This window comes from Amblyomma maculatum, chromosome 8, assembly GCF_055883805.1.
Source record: "Amblyomma maculatum isolate TAMU_Amacu chromosome 8, ASM5588380v1, whole genome shotgun sequence".
Lineage (NCBI taxonomy): Eukaryota > Metazoa > Arthropoda > Arachnida > Ixodida > Ixodidae > Amblyomma > Amblyomma maculatum.
Window position 1 is genome coordinate 71,151,702 of NC_139351.1, and position 27,608 is coordinate 71,179,309.

The window sequence follows — 27,608 nt, forward strand, 5'->3', positions numbered from 1 at the left end:
TTTAAGTGAACACAGATGGCCACAGCTAAAAATTCCGAATTATACTCTGAACTTCAACAGTCTGTTTTATTATTTCTGCGCTGGGACACGTCTGGAAAGGTTAATGTCCTTTTGCGGTATGCACTATCATCATCAGGCCCGCACAGCAACAAGCGGCAAGCGGCGTCCACGGTTTGCGAGCAAAACGTGCGTGGTTTCAGAACCACCCGGTCGCTTTCGATTACGCACCGAACATCGAAGAAGTCAACGGGATCTTCGAACGTCGGTTGTCAGCATGAGCATTTTCGGGGCCATCGTGACAGGACGCCTGGTAGGACTAGCGTGAATATTTTCAGACCGTACGGCATGGCTAAAGCATCTGTTGCTCAGTGCAGGTGCAGACGGACTTTCAGAATGTCGACCAGACCAAGTTCCTCATCAACATCCCCGATCCGGACAGCATCAACCATATCGTTGTCTTCCTGACGGGGACGCAGCCCTTTCCTGAAGGTTTCGGCGGCGCAGGTGAGCGCTGTAGGCGACAAGTGCCGAGCATCGGTGCGGCAAAGGAGTGGGCGGCGCATATGTCAAGCACGATAAGGCCGCGAAAGTCCGACCCTAACGGATGGAGGCAGCCTTCGATTGAACCTCTAAACTATCCTCAACAAACGGCCGCTTTATTCACTTGAGGCGTAGTTCCTGAATATTGATCAGTTATAATTTAGCAGAATGCATGCATGCGCATATTAATCCGCTTTGCAGCACTACCTGCAAACAGATCCTGCGGTGGCTATTCAAAGTAGCATTCTCAGGTGACTGTGAGAAATGAGCCTTGTGTTGGAATCGTGCGCAGCCAGCTGTCGACGGGTTCGATATGTCACCCGGCCGGGGTGGGATATCATTGTCTCCGATTTTACGAACATAGGTCATTCGTACGGTCACCTTATTCGTTATCTTCATTACAGTTTAGAAATATGTGACAGTCCACATTCAAGATATCGAGCAAGAAAATGTGCTGACGCTAGAGGCGATTTATCACATAGCTCTCGATAGAAAAATTTACTGCAGCCTTCTGATGAGACAAAACGTAGAGACATGGTCTAGTGGCTCAGCCATTCTGTGAACAGAATGTCCGTTCGAAGGTCGATGATAGCCAATAACCTAACAATAAAAGACTGATTATGATTAGCAGCGAGTGTTTGCTTGCATCACATATGTAAACACTTCCATGTAAAAACACCAAAGCACACCAGTTCAGAGAATCAGTTATCTAGCTGCAATTGCCAACAACTGACTCAGGAAAAGTTCAGTTAAATCATGCTATGTTGTCAGCCATATAAAATTATCACCCTAGAGTCTTTCGAATCATGTGAAAAGGTTGTGGCAGGCAAGATATAAAATTTACTGAATTTTGACGGCATTTTGTTGGTTGCCAGGGCTAATTGAAATTACAGCTTAACAGGGCTGGCATTCATAATTTTTTTTAGTTAGCTGTTTCATCAATTTAATGTGCTGTACAATCTGCTTGTAGCAAACTCAAGTACAGCAGTGTCTCCCCCATGTCAAATGGCCACTACTGCGTAGCAGTTATCAGTTTGAAATGTGTTGCATTTACCAAATTGAGTGTTGGATATATTGGCTCCTGGGTGCATACCATCACCTCCATGATGTGGCTCTTTTCATTCCTCGCTGTCTTATTATTTATTCCTCACTGTCTGTTATTTATCTGTACAACTAAGTATTATTAAATGCATGTCTGCAATATGCGGGCTTGGTCTGACAGGCTACGATCATCAGGTTTGTTGGAGAGGGTTCTGCTGTCCGTGAAGTTAAGGCCTTTGCAAATGAACTGCAGGCAATGAAAGAGGTGCGAGTCATCAACTTGCAAATTCCTTTACTTCACATCTACATGGTGGATGCTCCACAAATTATTCAACAAAATAATTACGGCCAAATTTGAAGTGATGCTAAGCGTGAGTGACACATGCAAAAGTTTTTTGGTGTGTCAAGTGCCAACTGCTTTGGGGCATCCTTTGTCCAGTCGACCTTGATTTACTGAAAGATGTGACCAACTCTCTCACTGTGTACATACAGCCTCCATCCCTTGCCCAAGACCAAAAGAAGCTGGAAGGTTATGAGAAAGGGCATGGGAGAAATGAAACTCTACTTCAGAGCCTGACATTTATCCTGGCACTGACAGCTGCTGGGTGGACCTGAGGACCTGTGACACCTGGTATGCCCAAGAGTCAAGGTATCAATGAGCGGGCACTCACGAACATTTGGTTTGCAAGAGTAGGATAGACATATTTATATTTTGCAGATGTGCAGTGAGTACCGTTTGCAGGTGATGGCACAAGGGTGTGGTACGCTCATGCAGATCACGTGAGGTTTTGTCTCCAGATACTAAAGAACACTCACTAGTGGACATATAGTAGAAGAGAGACCGTCCAACTAAGCAGTTGACGTTAAAGCGCCGAAAACTGCACAAGCCTAGGCTGGATTGAACTGAGGTGTTAGGGCACATAAATGGAAATTTATAGTTTGTGTACCGTGAAAGCCTCTGATGACCGGAGAGGGTTATCTAGCTTGTACTTAGCTCTGGCTTGTCTAATTCAGAGACACTGAGGAAGCAGAGGTGCTGGATGCGGTTTTTGGAGTTCAAAAGAAAGAGTTGAAATTAGTGTCTGGTGAAAGTAACTTTGTGCTCTAGGCTTTTGTGAAATATTGCTGAAAATTGAACAATTGGGACGTTTGAAAACTTCTTAACTATCACATTTCTGCATATCGCTTATGCTAAAGCACTGAATGGAAACAGATTGGCATTTTGTTCTCTATGCAAGCTTTTTGTTGGCCCTGAAGGCTTGCAAGCATTGTCCATAAAATAAGTTTAGTTTACAGAATTTCGATGTTTTCATTGTACAGCTGCAGATCACTGACAAAATTTAAATATTTAAAAAAATATGTGATAATTGCCCATTTATTATTAGAAAACGTTTCATCGATCTCTCATACTTTCATCAGCCACTATTAACTTTTTGCACTTTCCTGTATATATATATATACTAAAATTTATTCACATCCGTCTCCAAAATACCAAAATAATATCAACATTTCCGCTCCCACATGTTTACATTAAGGCACCTGAATTCATTTTAGGCTACAATTCATTTCTATAAATCCAGCAGGAAAGGAATTCAAAAAGCTCACTGGCTTGCTCCCTCTGCTAATGCAAAATACGGCATCTTGAAGACCAGGACTAAACTATTACGAATGACCAACAGAACAGGGACACAACACACTGTACATTATGTTGTTCTCTTTGTTGTTTATAAAGGTTTAGTCCCAGTCCTCAAAATGCATCATTCGCTACACAGCAAGCCTCCCTCTAAGACATATGACATTGATGGAAGACCAAGCTGTAGGTTTGAAATAACTGTAACTCTGAAAATTAAGAGTGCCCACTGTGTTCAGCGGGCATTCTCATGCGATGACAAAATTCGGTACGACCCTCTGTGCCTTCACCTGCACTTCATTTGACTGATTTTATGTTACCTGAGTAGTGCACCTGATGGTGCGCACCCTTTTCCCGCAGTGTACTTCTGTTGGCCCAGTCCGGATGCTGTGGGAAACTGGCAGCTGCTAGGCTTCATCTCCAATGCCAAGCCGAGTGCAATCTTCCGCATCTCCAAGCACAAGAAAGGTGATGATGCCTCAGCCTTCAGTGCCCTGATTTGCACAGTGCCTAAGCCACTCTGCTGCTGGGCATTAAATACAGGGTGTACCAGCCGAGATGGCGCATCTTGTGAGATACTGTGTGCAAGGTAGGGCAAGGGAAGCTCAGTGCATGCCATCGTGATGTTCTCTGTTAAAAGGGAGAAAGTGAGGTTGGTGTGTACTGATAGATTACTGCGTTCTAACGAAAATCAAACTTTTCTTCCTAAAAAGAGGGAGCCCAAATAATGAAATGCCGATATCACCATCATTGGCCATTTTTGCAAGAAAACCACAGTGATGCCAAGACACTTTTGATGTGGATTCCTGTGACCATTCTGCACTGCTGTTCACTTGAAGCCACTGATCAAGGAGCCCTTTTCCAGTCTTAACATCATAAGTTTGAATTAATTGAAAGGGGAAAAAATGGCCCATTGCAGAGTGAATTTCAGAGCAGTAAAAACATCTTTTGCTATGTTCACGTAGCCAGGAGCCGGAGGACCAATTTTTACCGAGAGCCTACTGAATGGAGCTGCCCGGCGTCCCTTATGGGAATTTTATTACTTAATGGGTTGCTGTGCAGCTATTATAGATTAGTTTCACATGGTTCATCCACACCCTGATTTTGCAATGCCTGCATGACTGCTCAGGTTCCGGCTGAGGCTTTCTCATAATCTATTGCTGTGTAAAGCGGTTGGCCATATTCCAAGCATTTTTTTTATCACCTTGGGGATGGTTGGATATGATCTATTGTAGGATATCCTTTATGAAAGCCTGCTCGATCCTATTGTTGATTGAAGTCTAAGGTTGCCCTGGTTCTATAACCAATTACATTAGTAAATACCTTGTATGTAATGGACTGTATACAGAACAGTGTGCAGTTTTTCAAGGTCCTTGACAATTCATAAGGGGACAAGTTGGCGTTACTGTTCTCCCAGGATTACAAGTACTCCAGAGGTCACAAGGCATTGCATATACAGGGCGACCAGTCTTTCTACTAGAGCATTACTTCTCCATTGTCCTTCAACAAACTTGCAGTTTATGTGAACCTTCCCAGCCGCTTTCTCCCTTTTCATTTCTTCTAATGCTTTCTTTACTGCATTCTTTGTTATCAGAGGAAAGTGATTGCTTCAGCTACTATATAACTGAGTTGAGAACTCCTCAGCTATTCTGGTTACCTTATCTATACTAACGGCGACATTGCCTACTGCTTTTCTTTAGGGCATGCTCACTTCTCTCCATATTATAGTTCCTTACGTTGGATACTTCGCACTTATTGGTTACCTTTGATAGGTCTGCCAATTCTATCCTGTTTGCTATGTTAGAGGCTTTCATACTTTGTTGTTTCTTATTGAGACCTTTCGTCTCCTCAGATAGTTTACCAGCATCCTACCACCTATTTCTACTGCACACTCACTTCCACAGCTAGAAAGAATTGCATTTACTGGCATTTCACACCTCTCCTGGCCTTTCATCATTACTCCCCTAGCATGTCCTGTATTGCAGGTTGAGGTCAGCGGAATGCCTCGCATTCCCTAGCTTATACTCACAAGCTGTGCTTGAGCTTGGCAATGCTGGGGCTGTTCAGGTTTATACCCTGTCACCTAGTGATGGCACAGCCTGGTAATTTGGGACCAGATGAGTGTGATTCATTTTGAGAAGCTTGCTGCTCTAATTCCTCGTGTATTTGCAGGCATCATTTTGAAAGCGGGGGCTCATTTGGGGGCTTAACGAAACAGCCCTAGGCTTTTGCAGGCCAACACTGCTGCATGTTTTCATCACAACCTAGAAAAACCCACTGAATAATGTTTATAAACCATTTCATTTATACGCGTTAATGCCACTTATACACAACACACATGGCTGCGTCCGAATGCCAAATACACGAGACTCTGTCACTGAAGTTTTGCACGAACGCTCTATGGCAGGCACATTCAATAAGACCACATCACTGTTTCAATTTTGTGCGGCATCTTCTCTTTCCATCTTGTCGCAGAGTGTTCAGAGCTGCACGCGTTCTCGGCGCATGGCTTCAGCAGTGTGGCACAGTTGGGCATCTCGGTGGAGCCGCTGGCCCAGATCCAGTTCCAGGCGTCGTCCGTGACGGGGGATCCTGCAGCTGTCGACTCACACACAGAGTTCTGCACCAAAATGGCCGAGAGCCTCTTCAACCACCTAGCCTCGTACGGAGGCTCGGTCAGTGTGCCCACGCATCCGGGCGAAAGCTTCTTCCCCATGCGCGCACTCGAGCAATGGTACTCAAATTTCCGCCGCAGACTTGCACAGAACCCAAACTTCTGGAAGGGGACACAATAATAAAGGAGACGCCATGTTTTATACGCTTTTTTCCCTTGTGCGACTCCCACAAAACCCAAACTTCTGGAAGGGGACACAATAATAAAGGAGACGCCATGTTTTGTACGCTTTTTTCCCTTGTGCGACTCCCTTACTGTCTACTCGGATGACTTCATTTTGGTCATTAGCATACAGCGCACAAGAACGGGGCACGACAACACAGTCCGCTATGCGCGCTTGAACAGAATGACTGAAAGCCAACAAGCTGAACAGCTCGTCCTACTCAAATGATTTAGTAGGCCAGTGATGCGACATTATGTTGGGCCTTTAATTAAAGCGTCGCTTCCATCAGCCAGGTCTCCACTGGTCTGACCAGGAAATGGCAACCATCTTCAATACGTTTGAAATGCGCCAGCTGCACCCAGCTTATCCCCACAAATTTCCTTCTCCAAGCTATGCCCAGTTACATTTCATTTTCTTGGAATATACTTCATTTGCCACCCAGATCACTGATGAGCCATTTTTTACATTGTATGTCCCATCCAAGTTCATTTTCTCTTCTAGGCTTATCTGGGAGATCACTGAAGGAACAATGACGACATATTGAAGTTGGCATTCGTTGATGGACCACATTCGGGTCACAAAAAAACTACTAGTCTTTCTGAAAACAAAGCTTTTTGTGAGCTAGACACGACAGAAGAAAACAAAGTACAGGTGTAGGCATTGCAGGCTGACCTTGAAGGTATACATATAAATTGCATGCATCGATACAGATTACAGAGGCTAAGCTAACTTGAAAAAACAGTGGGCACAGGTTACAAAGGGCTTACCGGCGTGGATGTCTCAAATTTGAATAGTGTGGCAGCTAACTTTTTAAATTCAGATTTCTTAGCGATGAATGGATCTTTTTCTACCAGACAAATGGAAATGTACTCAGCAGGAGTCGTAGAATTGATGGTTACTAATAACAGAAACTTCGATGGCATTATCTTCAGTGTCTCTTTAAAACCAGTGTGTTCCACATTATTTCCTAACAGTTTCAGAACAGTGCAGATTAACAGTATGGCATGTTAAGACGATTATCAGCAGTGTGATAAAATATGCATTTCCAGGTAAGGTGGGCTTATCAATAGCCATGTTTGTACATTTGCAAATGAAAAATGATAACAAAAGGGGGCTCACACTGAATTGCGTGACAAACTATATTCAGGGATAGAAGCAGGCTTGAACATTTTGCAGTAGCTTTGGAGCAATGAAACAAGACTTATGGAGCATTCCAATTATTTCTAGCATGTTTATAGGGCAAAACGCTTTTAATAATTGAAATTTTCTATTTCTAACATGCAGGAAAAACCCAATCTGATCCCTTTTTATTCAGTGTTCAATGCTTGCTGACTGCGCATGCATCTCTGAAAAGGCAAGCAGACAAAGTATGTACAGATGTTTAAATAACACTGTTGACCTGAGCAACAATTTCAAACAGAATGCTTGCTTCTAGACTTCATAACTGAACATCAAGTTCGACTAGAAACTTTGAATATTTTGACTTGATATATTAAAACGGGGAGCCTACCATCTGATGCACTGCCTCTAGTTCGAGTTCATGTCAGTAAGCAGCATTTTCTGCACTCTATCTTATACAGTGCAATGACGGCCTACAACAAATAAAACTCGGTGGCTGGCTAGCCCCCGCTGCAAGCGGCATTGACCTACCTTCCCAGCCCCGTAGGACCAGGAACTACCACCCTTCACCACCTCCTCCCTCCACTTGGGACCACTGCCCCAGTTGGGACCACTGGCTACTAGTGAACTAGGCTAAAGTTTATGACAGATACTGCACCTTTTATTTCCTGTAAGAGTTCATGTCAGTAAGCAGCATTTTCTGCACTCTATCTTGTACATATCCTTTTTGATCCTACACCTGTGCTCATAAATTCCTGAGCACAGGTCAGCAGTGCCTTCAGGGAGGATAGACTGCATTCAAGGACACCCTCTTCCTCCTTCAGATTTTTTATTTCACTGCCTTCTGCCAGTGGCTGCTCATGTTTTCGCTTGAGCAATGCTGGGACTTCCTTAATTTCAACACAATGGCAATAGGCCTTGTATGACTTCCCAACCCTTTTTTGAGAACATTTCTAGCAATTGACACCTTCGTGGCATTACCCCCATGACACTACAAGTATGTTTCTGTAGGCCTGACAGGCTTGTTATTAACAATGAGGTTTGATGGTGAAGTACCTGCTTGTTTTCATTGCAGAGTCATTAGAAAAACTCGTGTAGTTCTTTGTAGCCGGACAAGTTTTCTAACGAGATGGGCAACTCAGATCATGCCTCCAGCCTGATGTTCATCTCGTGGTCGCTTAAGTTGGATCGTATCCCATGTTTTGTAGACAATACGATAATACTCTGCAGCAAAAAGTCGTGTTCTCCTAAATTTGAAGCAGAAACACTGAGGCAGCCGGTTTGGAGCAGTTTTGGTGCAATGCAGTACTATTGCGCTTTGGAGGAAGATGGAGCAGGGAAAGCAAAATGGAGCAGCACTTAGCACCCACTCCTAAAATTACTAGTTCCTTCATTCAGCTAATGAAGTTTACCTCTGTGCTGCTGGGAGAAGGACAGAGGAAACACCTTCAATGAAATGCGAAGTTCAGTGTTACCAAACCAGGTCACCTTTCACATGCTTAATCGGATTTGCCTAGTTATGTGCAAAGCAGCTGGTATGCTGAGCTGGGCCATGCCCAGAGGGAGCGCAGGCACAGTGGAATAATAATAATAATTGGGTCATGATAAAGGAAAGGCGCAGTATCTGTCACACTTGTTCTGTGGACACCTGAACCTAAGGAAAGGGAGGAAGGTGGGAGTGAAAGTGGAAAGAGGAGTCGTAGCGGAGGGCTACGGAGTAATTTTGACCACCTGGGGACCTTAATGTGCACTGACATAGCATAGCATAGGGACGTCACTTCGCTTCACCTGATCGAACCCGGGTACTTTGGCACAGTAGTCCGACGTCTTACCACTGCACCACCGTGGTAGGGCACACAGGGGCAGCAAGTAACGTTTTGCCTCTCTCGTGGGAGGAAACGGTGAACGGGTGTGAATCTACCCCTCAGGAGGAAGCGTCATGAAATGCTCATGGCGTGTGCCTCACTCTGCCCTTGCAGTGGTGGCACACTATCCAAACACCCCCCAAGACGGCCAGAAACTCACCCGGGCCTACATCTCCATGATGGTCTGGTTGAGAAGTGAGTAGACCATGTCGTTGAGCATGGACACGCGTTCCTCAAGCCGGCGCACGCGCTGACGTGACAACTTGAGCTTCTTGCGGAGCGAACTGTCCTCCTCGGGACCGCGCACTCGGCGGCCCGTGCCCTCACGCACCACCGTGACTGTGGTGCGCACGGGTGTGCCATAGCTGTGGTCTAGAGCCGACGACCCGCTCTTTTCACTGGCATCAGCCGGCACTTCTAGAACAGCTTCTATCACTTCCTGAAATGCACGATGGCAAATCACAAAATAGTACGGGGTACGGTGTATCACAGCACATGAATGTTTCTGTATTCCGCCTCCGTAGAAATGTGGTGGCCGAAACAGCCCAGCACCACAGCCGCTGCGGTGCCTGGTAGTCAAATCTTAATTTAACAGCTCCCACACTCAGGTTGAGGAGCGTGCAAGTGATGTAACTTCTAAGTTGAAGACAAATGTAAAAATTTTAATAGAAACCTGGCCTTCAAAGCACACTGCTGCTTACAGTCCAAAGTAAATAAAAGGTGCTTTGAGGCGTTAAGAGGCAACCAGTGTGCTTCTGACTGCAAGCTGCTAGGTGACTGTGCAATAAGATGCTTGGAGGAATCAGAATCGATTATGCACCTTTCTTACCCTTGAAAGAAAGCCTGGTACTTGTAAAACCAAGCGCCATTTCAATATGCATCATGTTAGTGATGAAGAGGTAGATCACCAAATCTGGCTTCATTTGATATGTAATCACTGTGTTAGGCCCAAATATTTGTAAATGAATACCTGAAATGCTGAGTATGAAACTTCTTACGCGAATCATAGAATTAGAATATCAGATTTGTATGGAAACTTATATTTACGCAATGTGAAAGGACATGAAACTTGCCAGCCTTAGTTAGTGAGCCCTTCGAGGAAACACATACGATAGACTCCAGTGTACTAAGAAGGTTTCCCTTACTTTGATTTCATTTATTTGGGCCCATTTACAAGAAAATGGGGGGGCCAACGTAAAAGCTGCCTGATCGCAGCTTGAGGGGTCCTTGGCCTCTAAACTCTTCCAAATTATTCAAACAAAATTTCAATCCCCGTGCAGTTTGGATTATCGAGAATCAACTGTACAAAAACTAGTACAGGTCTGACTGAGTCGGAGACAAGTTGTAGTGCCTACTCGTAAATGCTGACAGGTGCCTAGTGTTTTGGCTAGAGCTGCTAGAGCTGCACAGTGGGATCTCACCTGCTGGAAGTTGTCTGGGTAGGCAAAGATGGTAGGCACAGAATGTGAACGTAGCCAGACGGTCTTCCCCGAGCGCGTAAAGCAGTGCTCTCGAAAGTGGTCCGAGCAGAGCACAGAGTTTGCAGTGGGCTGCCAGGGTGCTGGCCGGTTCACATTGTGCACCCATGCTTTGAGTAGTGCTGGCGAGTCCAGTGGAAACCTGCACACAGGTGCTGTTACTCTTCCCTTTCTTGTTCAAAGGTGGAACAGATGTCATACACACATGTGCAACCCAGCTACATGCTCTTTAGGAAGAAAAAATGGGCAACAACAAAGTTGTGGGATTTATAATTGCAGATACATTGCTTCTGTGTAACGGCAGACCCAAATATAAGTGTATACTAGCATGATCATTCAGACTTCAAAACTATCAAACCAGCAACATGCATAAAGCATGAAAAGGAGACTATATATATATACACCTGTACTTTATACTCAAGAGTAGTATGTGGAATTAAGGAATTACTACCAGGTCAATAAGGAGGTTTATTTCAGACCAACCTTCCTTCCACATGCATTTAAAGCAAAAAAAAAAAGAAAACAGCGCCTCATATGAAATGGAACAGAATGTGGACTATAACTGATATTAGAATGAATTAAAAAAAAAAAAGGATTTAAAATCTTTGACCTATTACTGGCTGACAAAGCATCATTTTGACCCTTCATCATTTTTTTCTGTTCAGAGGATTGGCGAGGGCCACGCACACGATTTACAGACCGTATGCAGTTTAGCGGAAGGTCACCTACGCAAGTGCATTTGCTAAATATCGAAATTACTTCCTTTTACCTCGCTTTCGCTAAGTTTAAAGTAGGTGACTTTTCCTTCCCAAGACCAAATGACAAGATACCTTCAAAAAAAAAAAAAAATCCAACTCTCCTCAACAGTCAACTTTTATGCAATACAAGCGCAGCAAGCAGTCCTGCAGGCCCTGCAAGATGATGCCAACGTCGTCGAGGCAAAAATGCCGAACACGGCATCGCTTTCTTACTTGTGAAAAGTAACGTCAGGGCAGTTCTCGCTGTCGTTGCCGCAGTTCCAAGCCTCACACACCACCATCGTAACGTTTTCTCCGCACTCTTCCTTGCCGCTCCTTGTGTCGCAGGTCAACTCCGCCAAAACCAAACTTGCGCGCTTGCAGCCAGGCTCCTATCACGCCGAGCAGCTGTCCATCGCGACGTCTCTCCTTAGCTTTAGCACCGTGATCTCTTCGCGACAAACCTTACCAAAGCTCGGCAGTGAGAACGAGTTGATTTATGCCGCCAAGATCGTGAACACGTTTATAGTGATGGAGGTAACCACAACGACCCGTGCCCTCAGAGGCAAAACCGCCATTTTACAAGGGATCGTGTTTTGATTCTGGGCACCGTGGTTCCTGATTTCGCGGAGTTTTTTTCACGCGATGGCGTCGCGGCTATCTGACATACCCATGGAGGACATACACAACTTTTCTGTTAACCTAGGGTGAAACCTTGTATGCACGCAATAACCTTGATAGCTTTATAGCAAAATATTACCAGCAATGAATGAAACAACCGCAAACCGCGTAAAACGTTCCGCAGTCGGGTCCAAGGCCAATCGTCGGATCTGCCGTCTGCGGATCAGCTGAAGTTCGGTCTTGAGCCAGCTACATCCAAAGCAGTGGTCTGCTACAATTTGGGAACAGTTTTCCCCGCTGTTTTCCCCGATGGGAAAACATGAGTAGCGCACCGATCAAAGCCGTTACAAATACCTTTCGCCAGAGATTCAACACGGTCCCGAAAAGCATAACCAAATGGTTTCCCACGCACATGTACACAGGTGAGGCATTTGTACGCTAGACCGTGATCTTGAAAACCGCAGTGCCGAAGCGTCACCGTTGTAGGATGATTCGCCTTGCTGAAGGAAAAGTACTCATTAATCTCAAGCATAGTTGTGGCTTTCTGAATGACTCGATGAGGGAAAAACTCCCCTTGATTAGCTAAAAAACACACGACTCTATGATATAATTTGTACTGCCGCAAAGACTGCACCTCCGTGTCTGTTGTCGGTTATTTAAATGTCTGTTAGAATTGTGTGCACGCTTATATTCTGGCAAGTTCCAAACAATAATTCGTTTGCCTTTATATTGTTTTCATTATAACTATGTCTAACTTAATTGGCGGCTTTCTGACATGTGCAAAAATTAAATACTATAATGAAACATAATGCGTTGTAATCTGCGTGCACAAAATCTATCGTAAGTACGACGGTAAGTACATTAAAAATATTGTGAATTTTTTTTTATATTCTGTTTTGTTGCTTTTTCCGAACGACTGTCACATCACAGTGAAAAGAAACTGTAAATTTTTACAGCTGTAGTAACACTGGTAGGTATTATTATTCTTCGTGCAAAATAATTCATAACAAGCTTCAACTTTTGGAAATCCCTCCTTCAATCCCCTCCCTCTTTTTTTTTTTTTTTTAAGCATTTGGTTGCCTATAACCTAGCTTGTATAGAGCGGATTGTGTTCTATTTCTTTAATATTTCTTTTACCTTAAGTTGTCTTCCCTTGCATATGCAGGTATGAAGGACATGCAGCGCAAGCTAAAGTCCGTGGATTGCATTCTGGAGCTGCATGATGCTCGTGTATCCTTTGCAGGGCTGTGTGCTGTTAGGGGCCAAGAGACAGCTTGCGAAGCAGGCAGTGACGGGCATTTTTTATGCAAGGGGTTAAGCATGGGTGAAGCACAATTGCAGAGCGCCTGCCGCAGGTGCACATAGGTTTGCAGACACAAAATGAATGCTAACGCAGCACTTCAGATTCTACGCAAAATGTGGTGGTGCTTGTTTTTCTGTGACTTCATTTGGTGGGCACAGTCAATCAACTAAAGCAGCATCTTTCACCACTGCAGTGCGTATACACATTCAGTGGAACAGGTTAGGAAATCCAACGAAGAAGTGATATATGCAACACCACCCGGATTCATGCATAAAGGGCACTTAAGATGTGTCTCTATAAGTGTGATGTGACAGCAATTTTTGCTTTCGTTTGCAAGCTCCCCTTACGGATCCTCGCTCGCATCTGTTCTTTCTGCTACTCGCACAACAAGTAGTCTTTTGTTTGAGCGTGTATTATACCACATTATCTAAAAGACCACCAAACATACATATTGTTAGGAGGACATGTATATTGTTAGGTTATCTATGCTTTAACCAAGCTGTACCAACGTCCCTGCGTGGCCTGTACTTCGTCTCACAAGCTGTTTGCAGCACTTTGAAAGGCAGGGGTAGCCCTGGCCCACTCAGGATCATGTGCACTATAATAGGGTAAATATGTTTCTTTGTGGCTTTCGCTCCTGTGCACAGCAATAGATAATATTCTCTTTATGTCACTCGCAGTCATCCGCCTCAGTTCAATCACCGCGAGGTCCATAGGAGCACAGTTACCCTATTATAGTGCGGATGATACTGAATAAACCAGGGTTTTCCTGCCTTTCACAGTTTGTGCGAAGGAGTATAGGGGTAGCATGTCCAACTCGGGATTTTGATCTTGTCCTTGCTTCTGAAAGGCAGAACTCGAGTTGGCGGCATCAAGTAACTTGGCCATAGCATGTGGTCTCTTGATGTCACGTAACCCGGTGACCAGTAAGTTCATGGCAATATCACCTGCCAGCTACCACCTGCCACAGCCATGCTCATAAATTTTCTCTCACAAAGGTAACACTGGATTTAATGGATAATGGGGCCTGTAATACTGTGGCGGTAAAAGGGAGCAGAAAGAAAAAAAGAAAGATAGCAGTGCTGGTGCTTACAAAAATAAAACTTGGTGCTGGGCTAGCTGGAAGGGCACACATTTTAAGAGTAAAATAGTGCGGGACAAACAGGACAGTGAAAAAAAGACAAAACACAGGTCAATGCTACTGGCTGCTGCTCGCAATCATTCCTGCTTCATTATTTTACTTTTAACCTGTGGTTACCTGTTGATGGTACCAGCTATACTTTGTCGCCAATGAATTGCCCAAGCACCACTATTCCTAAACTTAACTGCAATATTGATGATAGAGATCACTGTGGTTGGTGAACAAGACAGGAAGGTTAAACATAATCAATGCCAACGAGGCCTTCAAGGTATTCCAAGGCCAGATGTGGCTCTTCTTCTTCTTTTTTATTTATTTTAATGAGTGCAGTGCCTTGATGGGCCTCGGAGAAAAGCTTTATTGGTCTAAGTGGCATCACATAACTAGCACAACAGGCATGTTCTACAATCAGTTCTCACGTGTATGTATTTGAGTATTTGGCTTGCATGCGGGAAACGCAGGGATCAGTCACCAGTGCCTCTGGGTAGCCACCAGTGCAACGGCGGGCACAAGCTTTTGCTTGGCATGGTACTTGGAAAATTTGAGATGAAATGTTTAGAAATGAGTTTTTGACTCCACTTTGTGTAGCAAAAATACTGTGTACAGTGGCACTCCTTGGCCAAAGCTGGCCTTGTACATAAAACTCCATCATCGTCATTATCTTTCTTTTGTCAGTTTTCTGCCTTCTGTTAGTTTGGTTAATGGGTCTCAATGTTATGATGATAGTAATAATAATTGGTTCACAGGAAAGGAAAGGTGCAGTATCTGTCACACTTGTTCCGTGGACACTTGAACTGCTGTAGGGGAAGGGAGAAATATGGGAGTGAAAGTGTAAAGCGATGCCAGTGGAGGGCAGTAATTTCGACCCCCTGGGGATCTTTAAGGTGCACTGAGTGTGAGTGGTGCACTGAGCATGAGGGCTCGGGCTGTGAGGGATGCTGCAATGATGAGCTTCAGATAATTTCGGCAAAACCCAGCCCACCTCAGGTCACGAGCTCAGCATTTAGGTGCCCTAACCATGGTGCTACTACACCAAGTTTCTGCTATCAAGCCATCAGTTTTTATTTATCCTGTTTTCAAGTAATGAAAACAGTAATGAAGTAATGAAAACATGCTTATCCCGAACTTAATAGCTATATATGTTGAAGTGCACCTTTAATGCAATTTGACAGAGTTTGTATACCCCTGCTGTTCCATCTGTACTTCTAATTTTTTTTTATTGGTTCAGAGAAAAGGAAAGGCGCAGTATCTGTCACACTTGTTGTGTGGACACCTTGATAATTGGTTCACAGGAAGGGAAAGGTGCTGTATCTGTCACACTTGCTCCGTGGACACCTAAACTGTCCTATAAGGGAAGGGAGGAAGGTGAGAGTGAAAGTGGAAAGAGAGAAAGTGGAAAGAGAGAAAGGGGAGCCTTAGTGGAGGGTTATGGAGTAGGCCTGCTGACATGGCACAGGGACACCACTTTTTTAAGGCCCGTTGACATTGCACAGGGACACCACTTTCTTTTGCCTCCTTTGAAAAGCAGCAGCCCCTGGTGTTAACTGGGCTGTAGAGGGAAGGAGGAAGGTGGGAGAGAAAGAGGAGTCCAAGCGGGAGGGCTAGGGAGTAATTTCGAACACCTGAGGATCTTGATCTTTAACATTCACTGACATTGCATTTCACCTCCATCCCACCCCTACATGGTGTGGAATTTGTGAAGCTGCCTTTAGGCTTTATTCATCTGTGCCATCATCATCACACATTCCCAGTGGATGTGAGGCACTGAAATAAGTGACAGAGTTAACTTGTTTTAATGAACATAGCTGCATTAGCTAAGCACAAGATTTTTCAATGCCAGAACAGTGTTGTAAAGTGTCGGGTATGGTGCCTTTGGTATCTAGTTATACAACAGTGCACGCAACTGGTATATGACATGGAGCTGCATAAAAACATTGTACAATTTTGGAAGGTGTAAAACAATAAATCAGTAAGTACTTGCTACTGAATTAATACATTTTTGAGTATGTAACCAGGTCATATTATTATGATACTAGTCTGCTGGGTTTGTGGCTTTGCCAAGACAGCCTGAGCTAGAGCTGGAAGAAGGTGAAGCACTAAACGGCAGCATACAGAAAAGATAACAGCAGACATGTGCTACATTTAACTGTTTATTCGCAAGACAAGCAGTTGATCTCACAGCCACGAAAAGAGGGGCAGAAGGCACGGGTAAGTGTGAAAACATGAGGGAAGTTACATATTTGGCATCAAAAATATCTAATAGATCTGAGAAGGAACTTTTGTTTCTATTCATGTTTATCGTTAGCAGTGGAGTGCTTGATCGAATGTTTAGGGGAATCCCCCAAGGTGAAGTAGATTTGTAATAAGAGAGTAATTACCCATTGACACCTCCCTTATTACAGATCTACTACACCTTGAGGGTTTCTCCTAAATAATCAACAGTGTTCCTACTTCGAGTTATTGATCAATTTACTCTAGCCCTACTATCTGGTCTGCTGACCTTCCTGGCTAGCTCGGTTGGTCGAGCAACTTCTCCAGAGTAGCGGTGGTCCCGGCTTCGATCCTCGGACCATGATGAATGTTTCTTTAACTACAAAGCTTCTGAGAAAGCTGTATAGCTTTCCTTTGTAGCTGTATGGTTGCGCCTGGGTAGATGTCAGCAATTACTCCCTCATTACAGTAGAGTGCTTGGGAACATTTGATGCCACATACAACTTTTGTCCCATGTGTGTCATATTCTTTTCGCGCATATCCACATCCTTGCCCCTCCCTCTGTTGGCACACAATCACCCATGTCTCCCCTGCATATAAACAGTTGCATGTAGCGAATGTCTTGCTGTTTTCTTTTCCCTGTGCTATCCTTTCAATTGTGTATTATTCTACCCTGAAGTGTTTGAACCTTGACCCCACTTGACATCAGGTTCCGCTCAGCGGGCGTAACCCGAACTTCTTGTCCATGCTGGCGGCCATAAAGCCGCACGTGCTGCTGTTGAACAAGGCCGACCTCGCTGACCCCGAAGGCAAGGATGTCGTGCTGCAGCGGCTGCGCACCGAGGGCACTCAGCACACACTCTTCATCCGCAGCACAGATCCACCAAGGAATGTTGACAAGGTTGGTGTGCCACCCATGCAAACAAGGCTGCATGCTTTTGTTATATCTCCCATTGAGAGTAGCCATAGGCACACACTATTTTTTGGTGATAGCTCTATAGGCATCTTTCTCTACATCAAATAGGTCACCATTACCATTGGTGCCATTAATTCTTTCTTGCCGGCAACAAGTTCACCACCTGTTAGATGCGAACATTCTTTTGGGTGGACTGTAAAACAGCCATATTGCCATGTATTGTCTTGTGGGTAATGCACCACCCAAGACGCAAATTCTCATCTGAAGGCAGGGCTTTATATAATGCCTTCAGGACCCTTCAGGACTTTAGCACTGTAATAAATTAAATGAAGACATGCTAGTTGAGGCACTTGCAAACAGGCTGTCGTGAAACAGAAAAATGAGTAGGGAGTGTAAGAAGGGATGCACTGCTGCTGGAAAATCAAAGACTATGCCAATGGTTAAGGTAATATTGTTACATATTGATGACGCAGGCAGGTAGGTGGAAGGAAGATTGCCAATGCCATTCTTTAGGCAAGGTGGCACGCACAAAAAAAAAAGAAAAGGAGAGCTTGACAGCAAAATTGCTAATACGAACACCTTACAGCGATCCTGCTCTTAGCTGTGCACAGCTAAGAGCAGGCATCACTTGGCATCACTCTCCTGAAACATTTTAAAAAAGCCTTCTACTCAACAAATATACTACATCGAGAACATTGCCTTGTCTCATCATGCATCTTCAAAAAGAGAGAGCGGCAATATCTGTATTTCGTGTAATTCACACCAAATCCAGCACCAGTTAGGACGCTTATGCAAAACTGCTTCACTAATCTCATAGAGCACAGTTTTGATATTCACCAGTGCCACTTTAGAGCAACGTTTATTCAGACTTCTCTATTGTCGATGCAGTAGTGCAGTGGAATTGACTTACTATTGCACAAGCATACAGTGCTACTGTAGATTTTCTATTTTAAATGGGAAGGGGGGGGGGGGGGGGGGGTTGTAACCATCTTGCTGTAACGCTTCAGATGCCATGGAGTAACATCTGAATAAAGAATGGAGAAAAAATGGCCTTGAGCAGCATAAGATACGTACAGCATTGCAGTGTTGATTGCAAACAAGATAGTTGTATTGCACAAACAAAAGCCTGAATGATATTCATTCCACCCTGTGAAGCGAAGCTGGCAATGATAATGCTGATGTGCACCTACAATAACACAGCAAAGCTTGTTGAAAAACTAACCTCACTAAACGTCGTGGCAATATTGGTACTCATAATGCGGACTAGTCCTAAGAGAAGTCACCAGTAAATGCTACTTGTTCTGCCACCTGGTCACAAGACGAAAGCGCAGAAAATGAATTAGTCAATCAGCTTTTGCTTCATTTAGTAGTACCATTCTCCTGTATATCTTGATGTAAGCTGGGATTCTTGGATACTACGTATGGTTGATATATATGTCTTGCTGCACCTGCAAATGTAAACACTAGCTTAGCTTATTGTTAGGCTCAGTATGTATCAACTGTGAAAACATCATCTTCTGCAGATCGTGCCCCTGGTCGCTGACCTGATTCGCAACTCGGAACGCTACAATCGGCTAGAGGTAAGTGTTGCAGTTGCCAACACTTGGTGATGAGGCAGTGATAAAGACAGCCTGCCTCCAACCTTGAAGGCTTCTCAAAAGATTTGTGTTTAGTGAGAGACAATTATGGCTTTAGCCATTTGTGATTGCAGGCTTTATTTTGTCTGTATACCTTAAGAAGGAAAAGGACTCGAAGGCAAAAATCAGTGAGCAACCTATGGTACAGACCTTGTAGTTCATGTGCTCACATTGAGATATGGTACGGTATGTCACTCAATGTGGCGCTTGACTGCTGAGCTCATGGTCTCAGAGTTGAATCATGGACATGGCAGCCGCACTTTGATGTAGGTGAAGTGCAAAAAACATCCCCATGCTGCGTGATCTCAGCATGTTAAAGATCCATAGGTAACTGAAATTAATCTAGAGCTCTCCAGCGCAGTGCATCTCATGGCCTAATTGCAGCTTCAAGATGATAAACCCCCCATATACCTCATACTGTCATCGCATCAGCTGTTCTCTCATTCTGTGCAGGAGTACGACTACAACATCATGGTGATCGGCATCCCCAACGTAGGCAAGTCTTCTCTCATCAACACCCTCCGAAAGATGCACCTTGGCAAAGGAGGTGAGAGCTGTCCACTCGCGGCTTTTTCTGTGGAGCCTTTTGCTCTGTTCAATTAGACATTTCGACTGTGGGTGCTTGGCGTGACATGCAATTTAACCATTGACAGAAGTTTTGATAATCTACCAGTCTGCGTCTTGTTAAAGACCCCTTGCTCGGACTGCAGTCCAATGACCGAGAAGTTATAAGCCTGCATACATCTCAAGTAATGTGCAGTTTAATGAAGTGCAGCTGTCACCAGCCTCGTGCATCCCCGCCCTGCTACTTCGTGCTGCTATTCGGTGCTGGGCAAAGCAGGATCAAAAGGATCATAAGAAGACCAGGGAGAGGATGGGCATGAGGTGCATCTGAACCTGTGCTTAGAGTCTTTTGCTAGTTGTCATTGTATCAAGCTTCCAAATCTTAGTAGCATTATGTAAACAGCTGATACTAAAGCTAAGGCAGCTGACTATGTTCATCACTGTGTGTTGGAGTATAACATGGTCAGGAAGCTGGCATCAAAATTTCACCTACTACTCTAGTACAGCAATCCACGGCTGAAGTTGGTCCCAGTGCTTGAAAAGCCTTGCGTAGGCACAGAAACCCTTAAAAATTATAGGGACAGTTACACTCTGCCTTTAGGACATAAGGCAATAGCATATGCTGCCGTCCCATACGTAAAGCACTGTTTTAACCAAGCCATATAAACACATAATAATATATAAATTGGTACACCGCAAAATAAGGGCACAGTATCTGTCGCACTTGTTCTGTGGACATCTAAACCGCTCGGTAAGGAGAGGAAGGAAAGTGGGAGTGAAAGTGGAAAGAGAGAAGGGGGAGTCGTAGTGGAGGGCTAGGGAGTAATTTCGGCCATCTGGGGATCTTTAACGTGCACTGACTTTGCACAGCAGCCATTTTATCATGCACTGACATCGCACAGCACATAAATGCCACTTCGTTTCGCCTGTGTGGCCTAGTGGTAACGTGTCCGACTCGGAATGCAAGGGTCCTGGCATGCCGATTCTGTTATTACCCTCCAATATGAAAGAAGAGACTTAAGTTGGCAGCTGCTGCTAAATGTGACATCAGGCAACCCGACGTCCAGTCAATGTACAGCCACGTCAGCTGCCAGCTACCGCCTGCCAGCGTCGTGCTCATGACATTTCACTCATAGTGCCAACAATAATGCTGACGCTGCCAGATTTCCTGGTGAACGAGGACCTTTGATGCTATCACATTACAGTGTCCTTGATACAAGACGGCGCTCCTGCTGCTTGCTGAGCAGAGTTTTGAAGGCACCCGGCCTGCCAACAGCCAACAAGTTACAAGCTGTTGCTCTTTCAGCAATTCAATTATATATAAAAAGTACACACAGGGTTGGGGGCAAAAATTAGGGGTCACACTTAAGCTCCGACCTCGAGGGTATCGCACGGCAGCATTAAAGTCTCCCGTATATAGCTCCTCTTGGTGGATCCTCGTTCGTGCACGTGCATTTTGCTACTTGCTTTACCATGAATTCCTTAATTTGTGCCTCTATTACCCCATGCATGCTCATCAGCACACACTCGTAACCCACCACTTTATGTGAGAGACCCCCCAGCATAGATACTGTAATACCTCGTTGATATCTTTCTTTGAAAAATTCCAGGAAAAACATTTTATCCGGGAAAACGTATGATCCGAACTGCCTAATATTAGGAAGCTTATCTGCTGAATGAGGTACAAAGGCATTTAGAATTGAGACTTTCACTGCATAAAAGTATAGATTAGCATTTGTAGACATGAAGTATGCACAGCTCCTTTTTTAGCTCTCGCAGAATTAAATCCATATTTGCGTTGTGCTAAGCACGGAAGAGAGTTAGCAACAGAATTGGTTCGTAGAAGGAATGACAAACCGCAATCGCTTCCTTGGTTTCAGGATGCTTCGCCCCCTTACATCAGTGATATGTGGAGAAGCCATCGTAATGGCTTACAAGCGCCGCAGTTTTGCTCATGCTACTTCCCTCAGACCCGGCCCACTCGTATGCAAGCAAATAGTTGTAGTTATCAAATGGTTCATTCCTATGCCCCTAAGGCACCGCAAAAGAAGTTGCGTTTCTCTTCACGAAGTCATGTTTGCGCAGAAACGGGTGCCTCATATGTTGGCTTTTTTAGATGCTTCATCCCGTTGCACCTAGGTACTGCTGGAAAGCAACTGTGGCGGGTGATCGCCGTTGATCTGTTTCTCACGTCGCAAGCACTCGTTAGCATATATGCAGTTGATCACAAAACATAGCATACGACCGCAATTTGTCGAAATTTCAAATGCTGTAACCGGGAGAAAAATAGTGTAACTCTATGGGAGTTGTTTTACTGCCCGCGATTTTGAATGTATGAAACGGGAAATCGTATGAACCGGGAATGTATCAGTGAGGTTCTACTGTGTAAAGCCCTGCTTTAACCAAGCCGTATGAACATGCCTGGGTGGCTCAGGAGGAGCGTGTTTGACTTAATTTACCAGGATCTGGAGCATTCGAATTCCATCCCAGCCTTCCATCTTACAGGAGCTGCCCGAATTGGCAGCTCCTGTCAGCTTTGGGCTTGTGACATCACACAACCCACTGATCAGTCAGTGGCGAGCCACATCACCTGCCATTTACCGCCTGCACGAGGCAGAGTCATGATTTATCACAATGCCAACAATGCTAGATTTTCTAGAAAATGATGTTTCCAACACTATCGCTGCACTCATTCAATAATTCCTCGAAGGGAGAGTGAGTTTTACCAGCAATACAGAACCTGTCTTATTTTTGCATGCGAGCTTTTCCTTGCTTTACAGCATTTTGAGGTCTCTCAAGCACGAAGTGTTATATTTTCGTTACATATTGGCTTAGGTTGGCTCCTTGCTCAAGCTGTGCATGAGGTAGCGCGCCATCCTCTCTTTCTGTCTCATTGCAGGACAGGCCACACGTGTTGGTGCGAAGGCTGGTGTCACCATGTCCGTCCTTGAGCGTATCAAGGTGAGGGTCAACCAGCATGCGTCATACTGTTTTGCCGAGGGTTGTTAACTGATTGGATTGGCCTAATCGGCATACATCTGTCACTCCGTGTAGCGTAGTAGACAGCCGAGAGCAAAGATAGAGGCAGAACGTGCTGCTAGTAAAATGAAAATGAAAGGGCAATGTTTACTGCAGCCAACTTTGGAAATTCTCAAGTTCCTGTTTCATGAGAGTATTGCTTTAGGTTTCCACTGAATTTGATCTCTGCGCCCTTCCCATCAGGTTGTGCAAATTCATTATTCCTTGGAAAGTAAGCCTTTCATTTCCTTGCAAAAGCACGCTTGTTCAAATCGTGTATACGCTATCAGGTTTAAGTGTTTTGACAGCACCATAGGGAAAGCACTGTCCCAAGTGTGCTGGATATTTTTTTTTTTTTTTTCCCACTGTGCTATAGCACTCTCATTATGAGGCTTGCTTTCCGAGTGCAACCAAAGCAGGAGAGGTAAGCAATTTTTTTTGTTTCCATGGAAGGCGCTCGATGGATTGTCCACGTTGTTATAAAAACAGTAGCACTGGTTGTTTCACACTGTCAAAACTCCCAGTGCTCACTATACAAGTGCAGACATGTTTACTTGAATAGAAATGCACCAGACACCTGTGAAAGGGAGGCATATACAAACAAGTACACAGTCCTTACAAAACAAGTGCACTTGCACAGCCCTGACTTCCAACACCTTTTATGTGAAAGCACATGTCTGACATATCGCACATGGCAACTGTGAATAGTGCAGCTGTTGCATGTACTAAAAATTGACAGCCTTAAGGTGTATACAGGGTTTGCATCTCTGAGCCAAAGATATGCCCTCAAGTCAGGACTCTCTCTCTCTTTATGTGAGTGCGTACATGTGTATGTGTTAGTGCTTTCCATAGTTGCATTGTGCGTTTGCCTTGCCTTATTGATTCTAGTGGTGCTGACTAGGTTGTGCAACAGTAGTGAACAGGGGGTGAAGTCGTAATGTTTAGCTCTTAAAACTACTCTGTTTAATGCCTTTGGCATGGCTACACCTCGCTGAAAATTTTCCAAGAAAGTTCAATAAAGAAAGTCTCTGCCTGTCCACAGCTTGTAGAAACCTCTGCAAGCCTAGGCTTAGGTCGGACACTGAAGACAAGCCCATCCATTTTTTAATCGATTATGTGGCTTTTTCTGGGTATGTTGATGTCTGCCTGGCCACAGAGGATGCATGTATTATTGAGGAAATTGCATTTAAAAACTCTTCTCTAAGCAGTGATCACAAAATTACGAGTTTGGCGAGGAAATTCTTTATACTGCAGCTGGGAGGTTTCCCAGTACTCTGGTAACACAGGCGGTAACACGTTACATGATATGCTAAACGTGTCTGTTACCTCCAAGCGCTTTGCAGGAAACTTAGGTCAGACTGAAAACAGACGCAAAATGCAAGCGGGCTGCTTGAAAAACTTTTGAGGCTCGTGCAACGCACAGGAAGGGAGCAGTGTTTCAGCGTACTTGTTTGACCTACATTTCTGCTGCATCAAGGCAATGAAAGCTGAATGTGGCAGTCACCTGTATTATTTTCTTATTGTCGCCTACCTCCTTCCTCTGTCCTGTTCCTGTCCTGTTTGGTATCGTGGAGTAGTATTATCACCAAACAGTCGTGCATTTTTCTATCTGTGCCTCTCATTTCCTTTCAATTTTTCCGTTACTATAGTGAGGGCTTGTATAAGGCATAATTTTGTTGTGTGCACAATTTTGATGGAAGGTAACGAAGAAGGAGCGAGTGTTTTCTCTATCAGCTGGCTTGTTGACAAGGTGATAGCACGAGCTTGGAGAGTGTGTGAGCTGCTGAAGAATGCATAGAGCAAAAGACAAAACCCAAAACCCAAGTTAAATTGCCTGTATTACATTAGATGGTCAAGAATACCTTCCGTATTGCATGTGCTTGTTTCTCTATTGTGCTTACCGTGTGTAGATAAGGTTTCAATACAAGCTAAATCAGCCATGCATGCAATAATTCTTTGGTAAAAAGTGGCCATATTGGTATGTGTTGCAATGTTATTGTTACAATATTAAATTGGTTCACAGGAAGGGAAGGTACAGTATCTGTCACACTTGTTCTGTGGACACTTCAACTGCACCTTTAAGGAAGGGAGGATGGTCGGCATGAAAGCAGAAAGAGAGAAAGGGGTGCCTTAGTGGAGGGCTCCGGAGTAATTTCAACCACCTGGGGATCTTTAACATGCACTGAACAGCACAGCACATGGATACCGCTTCATTTTGGCCTCGAAAACGAAAAGGCGTCTCTGTGCTCTGTGATGTGGGCGCAAGATCCCCAGGTGGTTGAAATTACTCTGGAGCCCTCCACTACGGCACCCCTTTCTCTCTCTCCGCTTTCATTCCTATCTCCCTTTATGGCACGGTTTAGGTGCCCACAGAACAAGTGTTATTGTTCACAAATTTATCTGCGGCAATTGCTCTAATCATTCATTGAAGCGAAAATAGTGAACATTTTTGAAATCGGGGCTAGCTTACTGCCAGCAGTGTTGAGGCATGTGTGTATTCTGCCCAGGCACATAACTGGCTGTACGATTAACTCTCATGCGGTTCAGAATTGTGACTCAAGCTGTGTGGTTGTGCAGATCAGTCAGGTTCCTTCGATTTACCTGCTAGACACGCCCGGCATCCTGAGTCCCGCTACAGATGACCCCCAGGTGGCATTGCAGCTGGCGCTATGCGGTGAGTCGATGACTGTGGTCTGTGCGTACATGAAATATTGTCTCGTGCGGTTGTGCCACTAGCAGTAGGAAGGCCATGAATGAATATAGATTTGTGTCTGGCCAAAAAAATTTCGCTGATTGGCAGTTTATTGTTGTAAAGCAGTTTCCTACTTTGTACTATGTATGTTTAGAGGAATCCTTTGTCCAGTGTAAATGAGGGACACCACCAAAGGCGGAGTAGTTGGTGGTAGAAGGTGGTGTTGGGTTTCATCCTTAGACCAGCTTTCCTTTTCTTTCAGCGGCAGAGTTTATGAGTGACTTTTCTTTGCAGCTGCATGGCTATACTCGGGTGACTACTAATGCGCAATCATTCTTTCAAGTGCCGTAGCACCTGAAACCCAATGACTGCAAGTCTGAACCTTTACTTGGGTGGTACTTGTGTGCAGCAGTCATGAATGCAGCTTTGAGAGTCTTGAACTGATGCAATTAATGACCCTGTGCTTCTCCTCTTTTTAGTTTTTCCTTTCTTTATTTTTTCTTGTGTGCACTGACCACTGAATAGAACCTAGGACTGTGGCCTGTCCACTGAAAATGCACCATGTATGGCCGTGGCATTCAGACGTGCATGGGTCGTGCATGTGGACCGAGGAGTCAGTGGGTATATAGCAGGAAATTGGGGAGGTAAAGCTGGTGATTTGGCTTATTAATTGTCCCCCAGGAAAGGGTGCAACGAGTCTCGGACTTTCCACGCTGTGTTACATGGTTGGATGTACATGCTGGTATTCCACAGTGATTAACCGACTAACTGACATGAAGATGTATTAACTTAACGAATCCCCTGGAGCAACAATCAGCAAACAGTGTTCCTTGGACGGCTGCCAGCAGGATTGTCCTGGGTTTCACAACAGAAACCAGTGTCATCCTCATATTGGCATAAACCCCTTAATTCTTTCTCTCAAGCAAGGTGATAGCCACCCAATTCAAATGAAGCTTTAGCTTCAGTCAGGCATCCCTGGTAGCCTTGCTGGCAAATGCAAGCATTATTCCACAGCAAGTGCCTAAATTTATTCTACAATAGGGACAAGGACCAGATATGTTATTTATTAAGCAAAACATGTGCCAATTAAAATGTCACTTCTGTGTGAAACTGCAGCCCAGTCATGAAAAGCATTTGAACCAGCATCACTGAACAACGCAATATTAAGTATATCAGTTGAAATGCTGCCTGGAACTAGGAGGCATTTGTGGAAAGCCTATGAGATGTCTATTCCTGCCGCATCTCTGGTGTGTTCCCATGCTGATAAAAATTGGTCATTGGTGACAGCTTACACAACTCATGAAAATTCAGAACAAAAAAAAAAAAAAAAAACATTTGTCCTTTTCTATTCTTTTTCTATGTGGACTTGCTCATGAAGAGGGCTGTGGAAAGTGAGAGTCGTCATTTTATTGTATAGCTCTGACTGACAAAACCATTGGGCGACAGTTGGAGAAGAGTGCAGTAATGAACAGTGTCACCGTTTTATCCTACGTCTGTGGCGCCACCCTGGTGCTTCTGCCTCCTATTAACTCTTTGTTTTGTTTACCACCTTGCGAGCGTCTTTTTGCTGATTGCGGTGACTGGCCTTGGAGCAATGTTCTTGTCACATGGACATTATAAGAGGGAGTCAAGGTACAGCATGACTGTAAATATTGTGCATAAACATATAGTAGTAAAAGACCCCTCACCTTTCTCATGCTGTCCCTCTGCAGTGCGTCCCCCTCACTCTCGATACCTCTCTGTATCTGCTCCCTGCTGCATTGCATCTACTGCTCCTACCTCCCACCACCTCCTACTCCATGCGCGGACATCTATGGCTGGAGGGGTTTATCCCATTATCGCTGCCTGTGGTCCTTCCTTCAACATGCTGTGGGTGCTGATGCCAATCTGCGGAAGATGTGATCCCGGTGTGTTGAATGCAGGCTGCATGCTGGACCACCTGGTAGGCCCCGTGCTCATGGCCGACTATCTGCTCTTCTGGCTCAATCAGCGGCACAACTACAGGTCAGCCCTTGTGCCACAAGTTGCAACTGCTCTACCATTACTGCAACTGGCTGGAAGCATGGCGTTATGTACTGTCAAGCACTGCACTTGTTTACGCCCGTGTAGTGATGTCGATTTAACAAGATCTGATATTTTACTGTATAATTACAAGTTTAGCAGAACAGAAAGAAAACAAAAATTGGCAAATTGATAGCTGGGTTCGATCCCGACCGCGGCGGCTGAACAGAAAGAAAACAAAAATTGGCAAATTGATAGCT

At 44.5% G+C, this 27,608-nt stretch overlaps 3 protein-coding genes across 5 annotated transcripts in view; 2 read left to right on the forward strand and 1 right to left on the reverse strand.

Annotated features, from left to right (window-relative positions):
- LOC146181450 (protein OPI10 homolog) lies at positions 1 to 6,117 on the forward strand. Of its 2 annotated transcripts, none has more exons than XM_084576501.1 (4): positions 1 to 310; positions 370 to 504; positions 3,572 to 3,679; positions 5,687 to 6,117. In XM_084576501.1, exons 1-4 carry the CDS (start codon positions 16 to 18, stop codon positions 6,004 to 6,006), a joined length of 858 nt encoding a protein of 285 aa, XP_084432627.1. In that variant the 5' UTR covers positions 1 to 15; the 3' UTR covers positions 6,007 to 6,117. The 2 variants fall into 2 exon arrangements, with proteins under 2 accessions (XP_084432627.1, XP_084432628.1); XM_084576502.1 differs by having other exon boundaries at positions 178 to 310; positions 375 to 504.
- On the reverse strand, positions 5,499 to 12,030 carry LOC146181451 (THAP domain-containing protein 1-like). The gene is made up of 4 exons (XM_084576504.1): positions 11,482 to 12,030; positions 10,454 to 10,652; positions 9,193 to 9,471; positions 5,499 to 5,987 (listed from the first exon to the last, which is right to left on the reverse strand). Exons 1-3 carry the CDS (start codon positions 11,547 to 11,549, stop codon positions 9,199 to 9,201), a joined length of 540 nt encoding a protein of 179 aa, XP_084432630.1. The 5' UTR covers positions 11,550 to 12,030; the 3' UTR covers positions 5,499 to 5,987; positions 9,193 to 9,198.
- Positions 12,031 to 12,039: 9 nt separating this feature from the next.
- The window catches only part of LOC146181452 (mitochondrial GTPase 1-like), a 28,240-nt gene continuing 12,671 nt past the window's right edge, over positions 12,040 to 27,608 (forward strand). For both annotated transcript variants that reach the window (XM_084576499.1, XM_084576498.1), the window contains exons 1-8: positions 12,040 to 12,290; positions 13,034 to 13,098; positions 17,230 to 17,421; positions 18,960 to 19,016; positions 19,527 to 19,620; positions 22,537 to 22,598; positions 25,233 to 25,329; positions 27,270 to 27,351. In XM_084576499.1, coding sequence (XP_084432625.1) covers positions 12,188 to 12,290; positions 13,034 to 13,098; positions 17,230 to 17,421; positions 18,960 to 19,016; positions 19,527 to 19,620; positions 22,537 to 22,598; positions 25,233 to 25,329; positions 27,270 to 27,351 — 752 coding nt within the window. In that variant the 5' untranslated portion in view covers positions 12,040 to 12,187. The remainder of the gene's footprint in view (positions 12,291 to 13,033; positions 13,099 to 17,229; positions 17,422 to 18,959; positions 19,017 to 19,526; positions 19,621 to 22,536; positions 22,599 to 25,232; positions 25,330 to 27,269; positions 27,352 to 27,608) is intronic.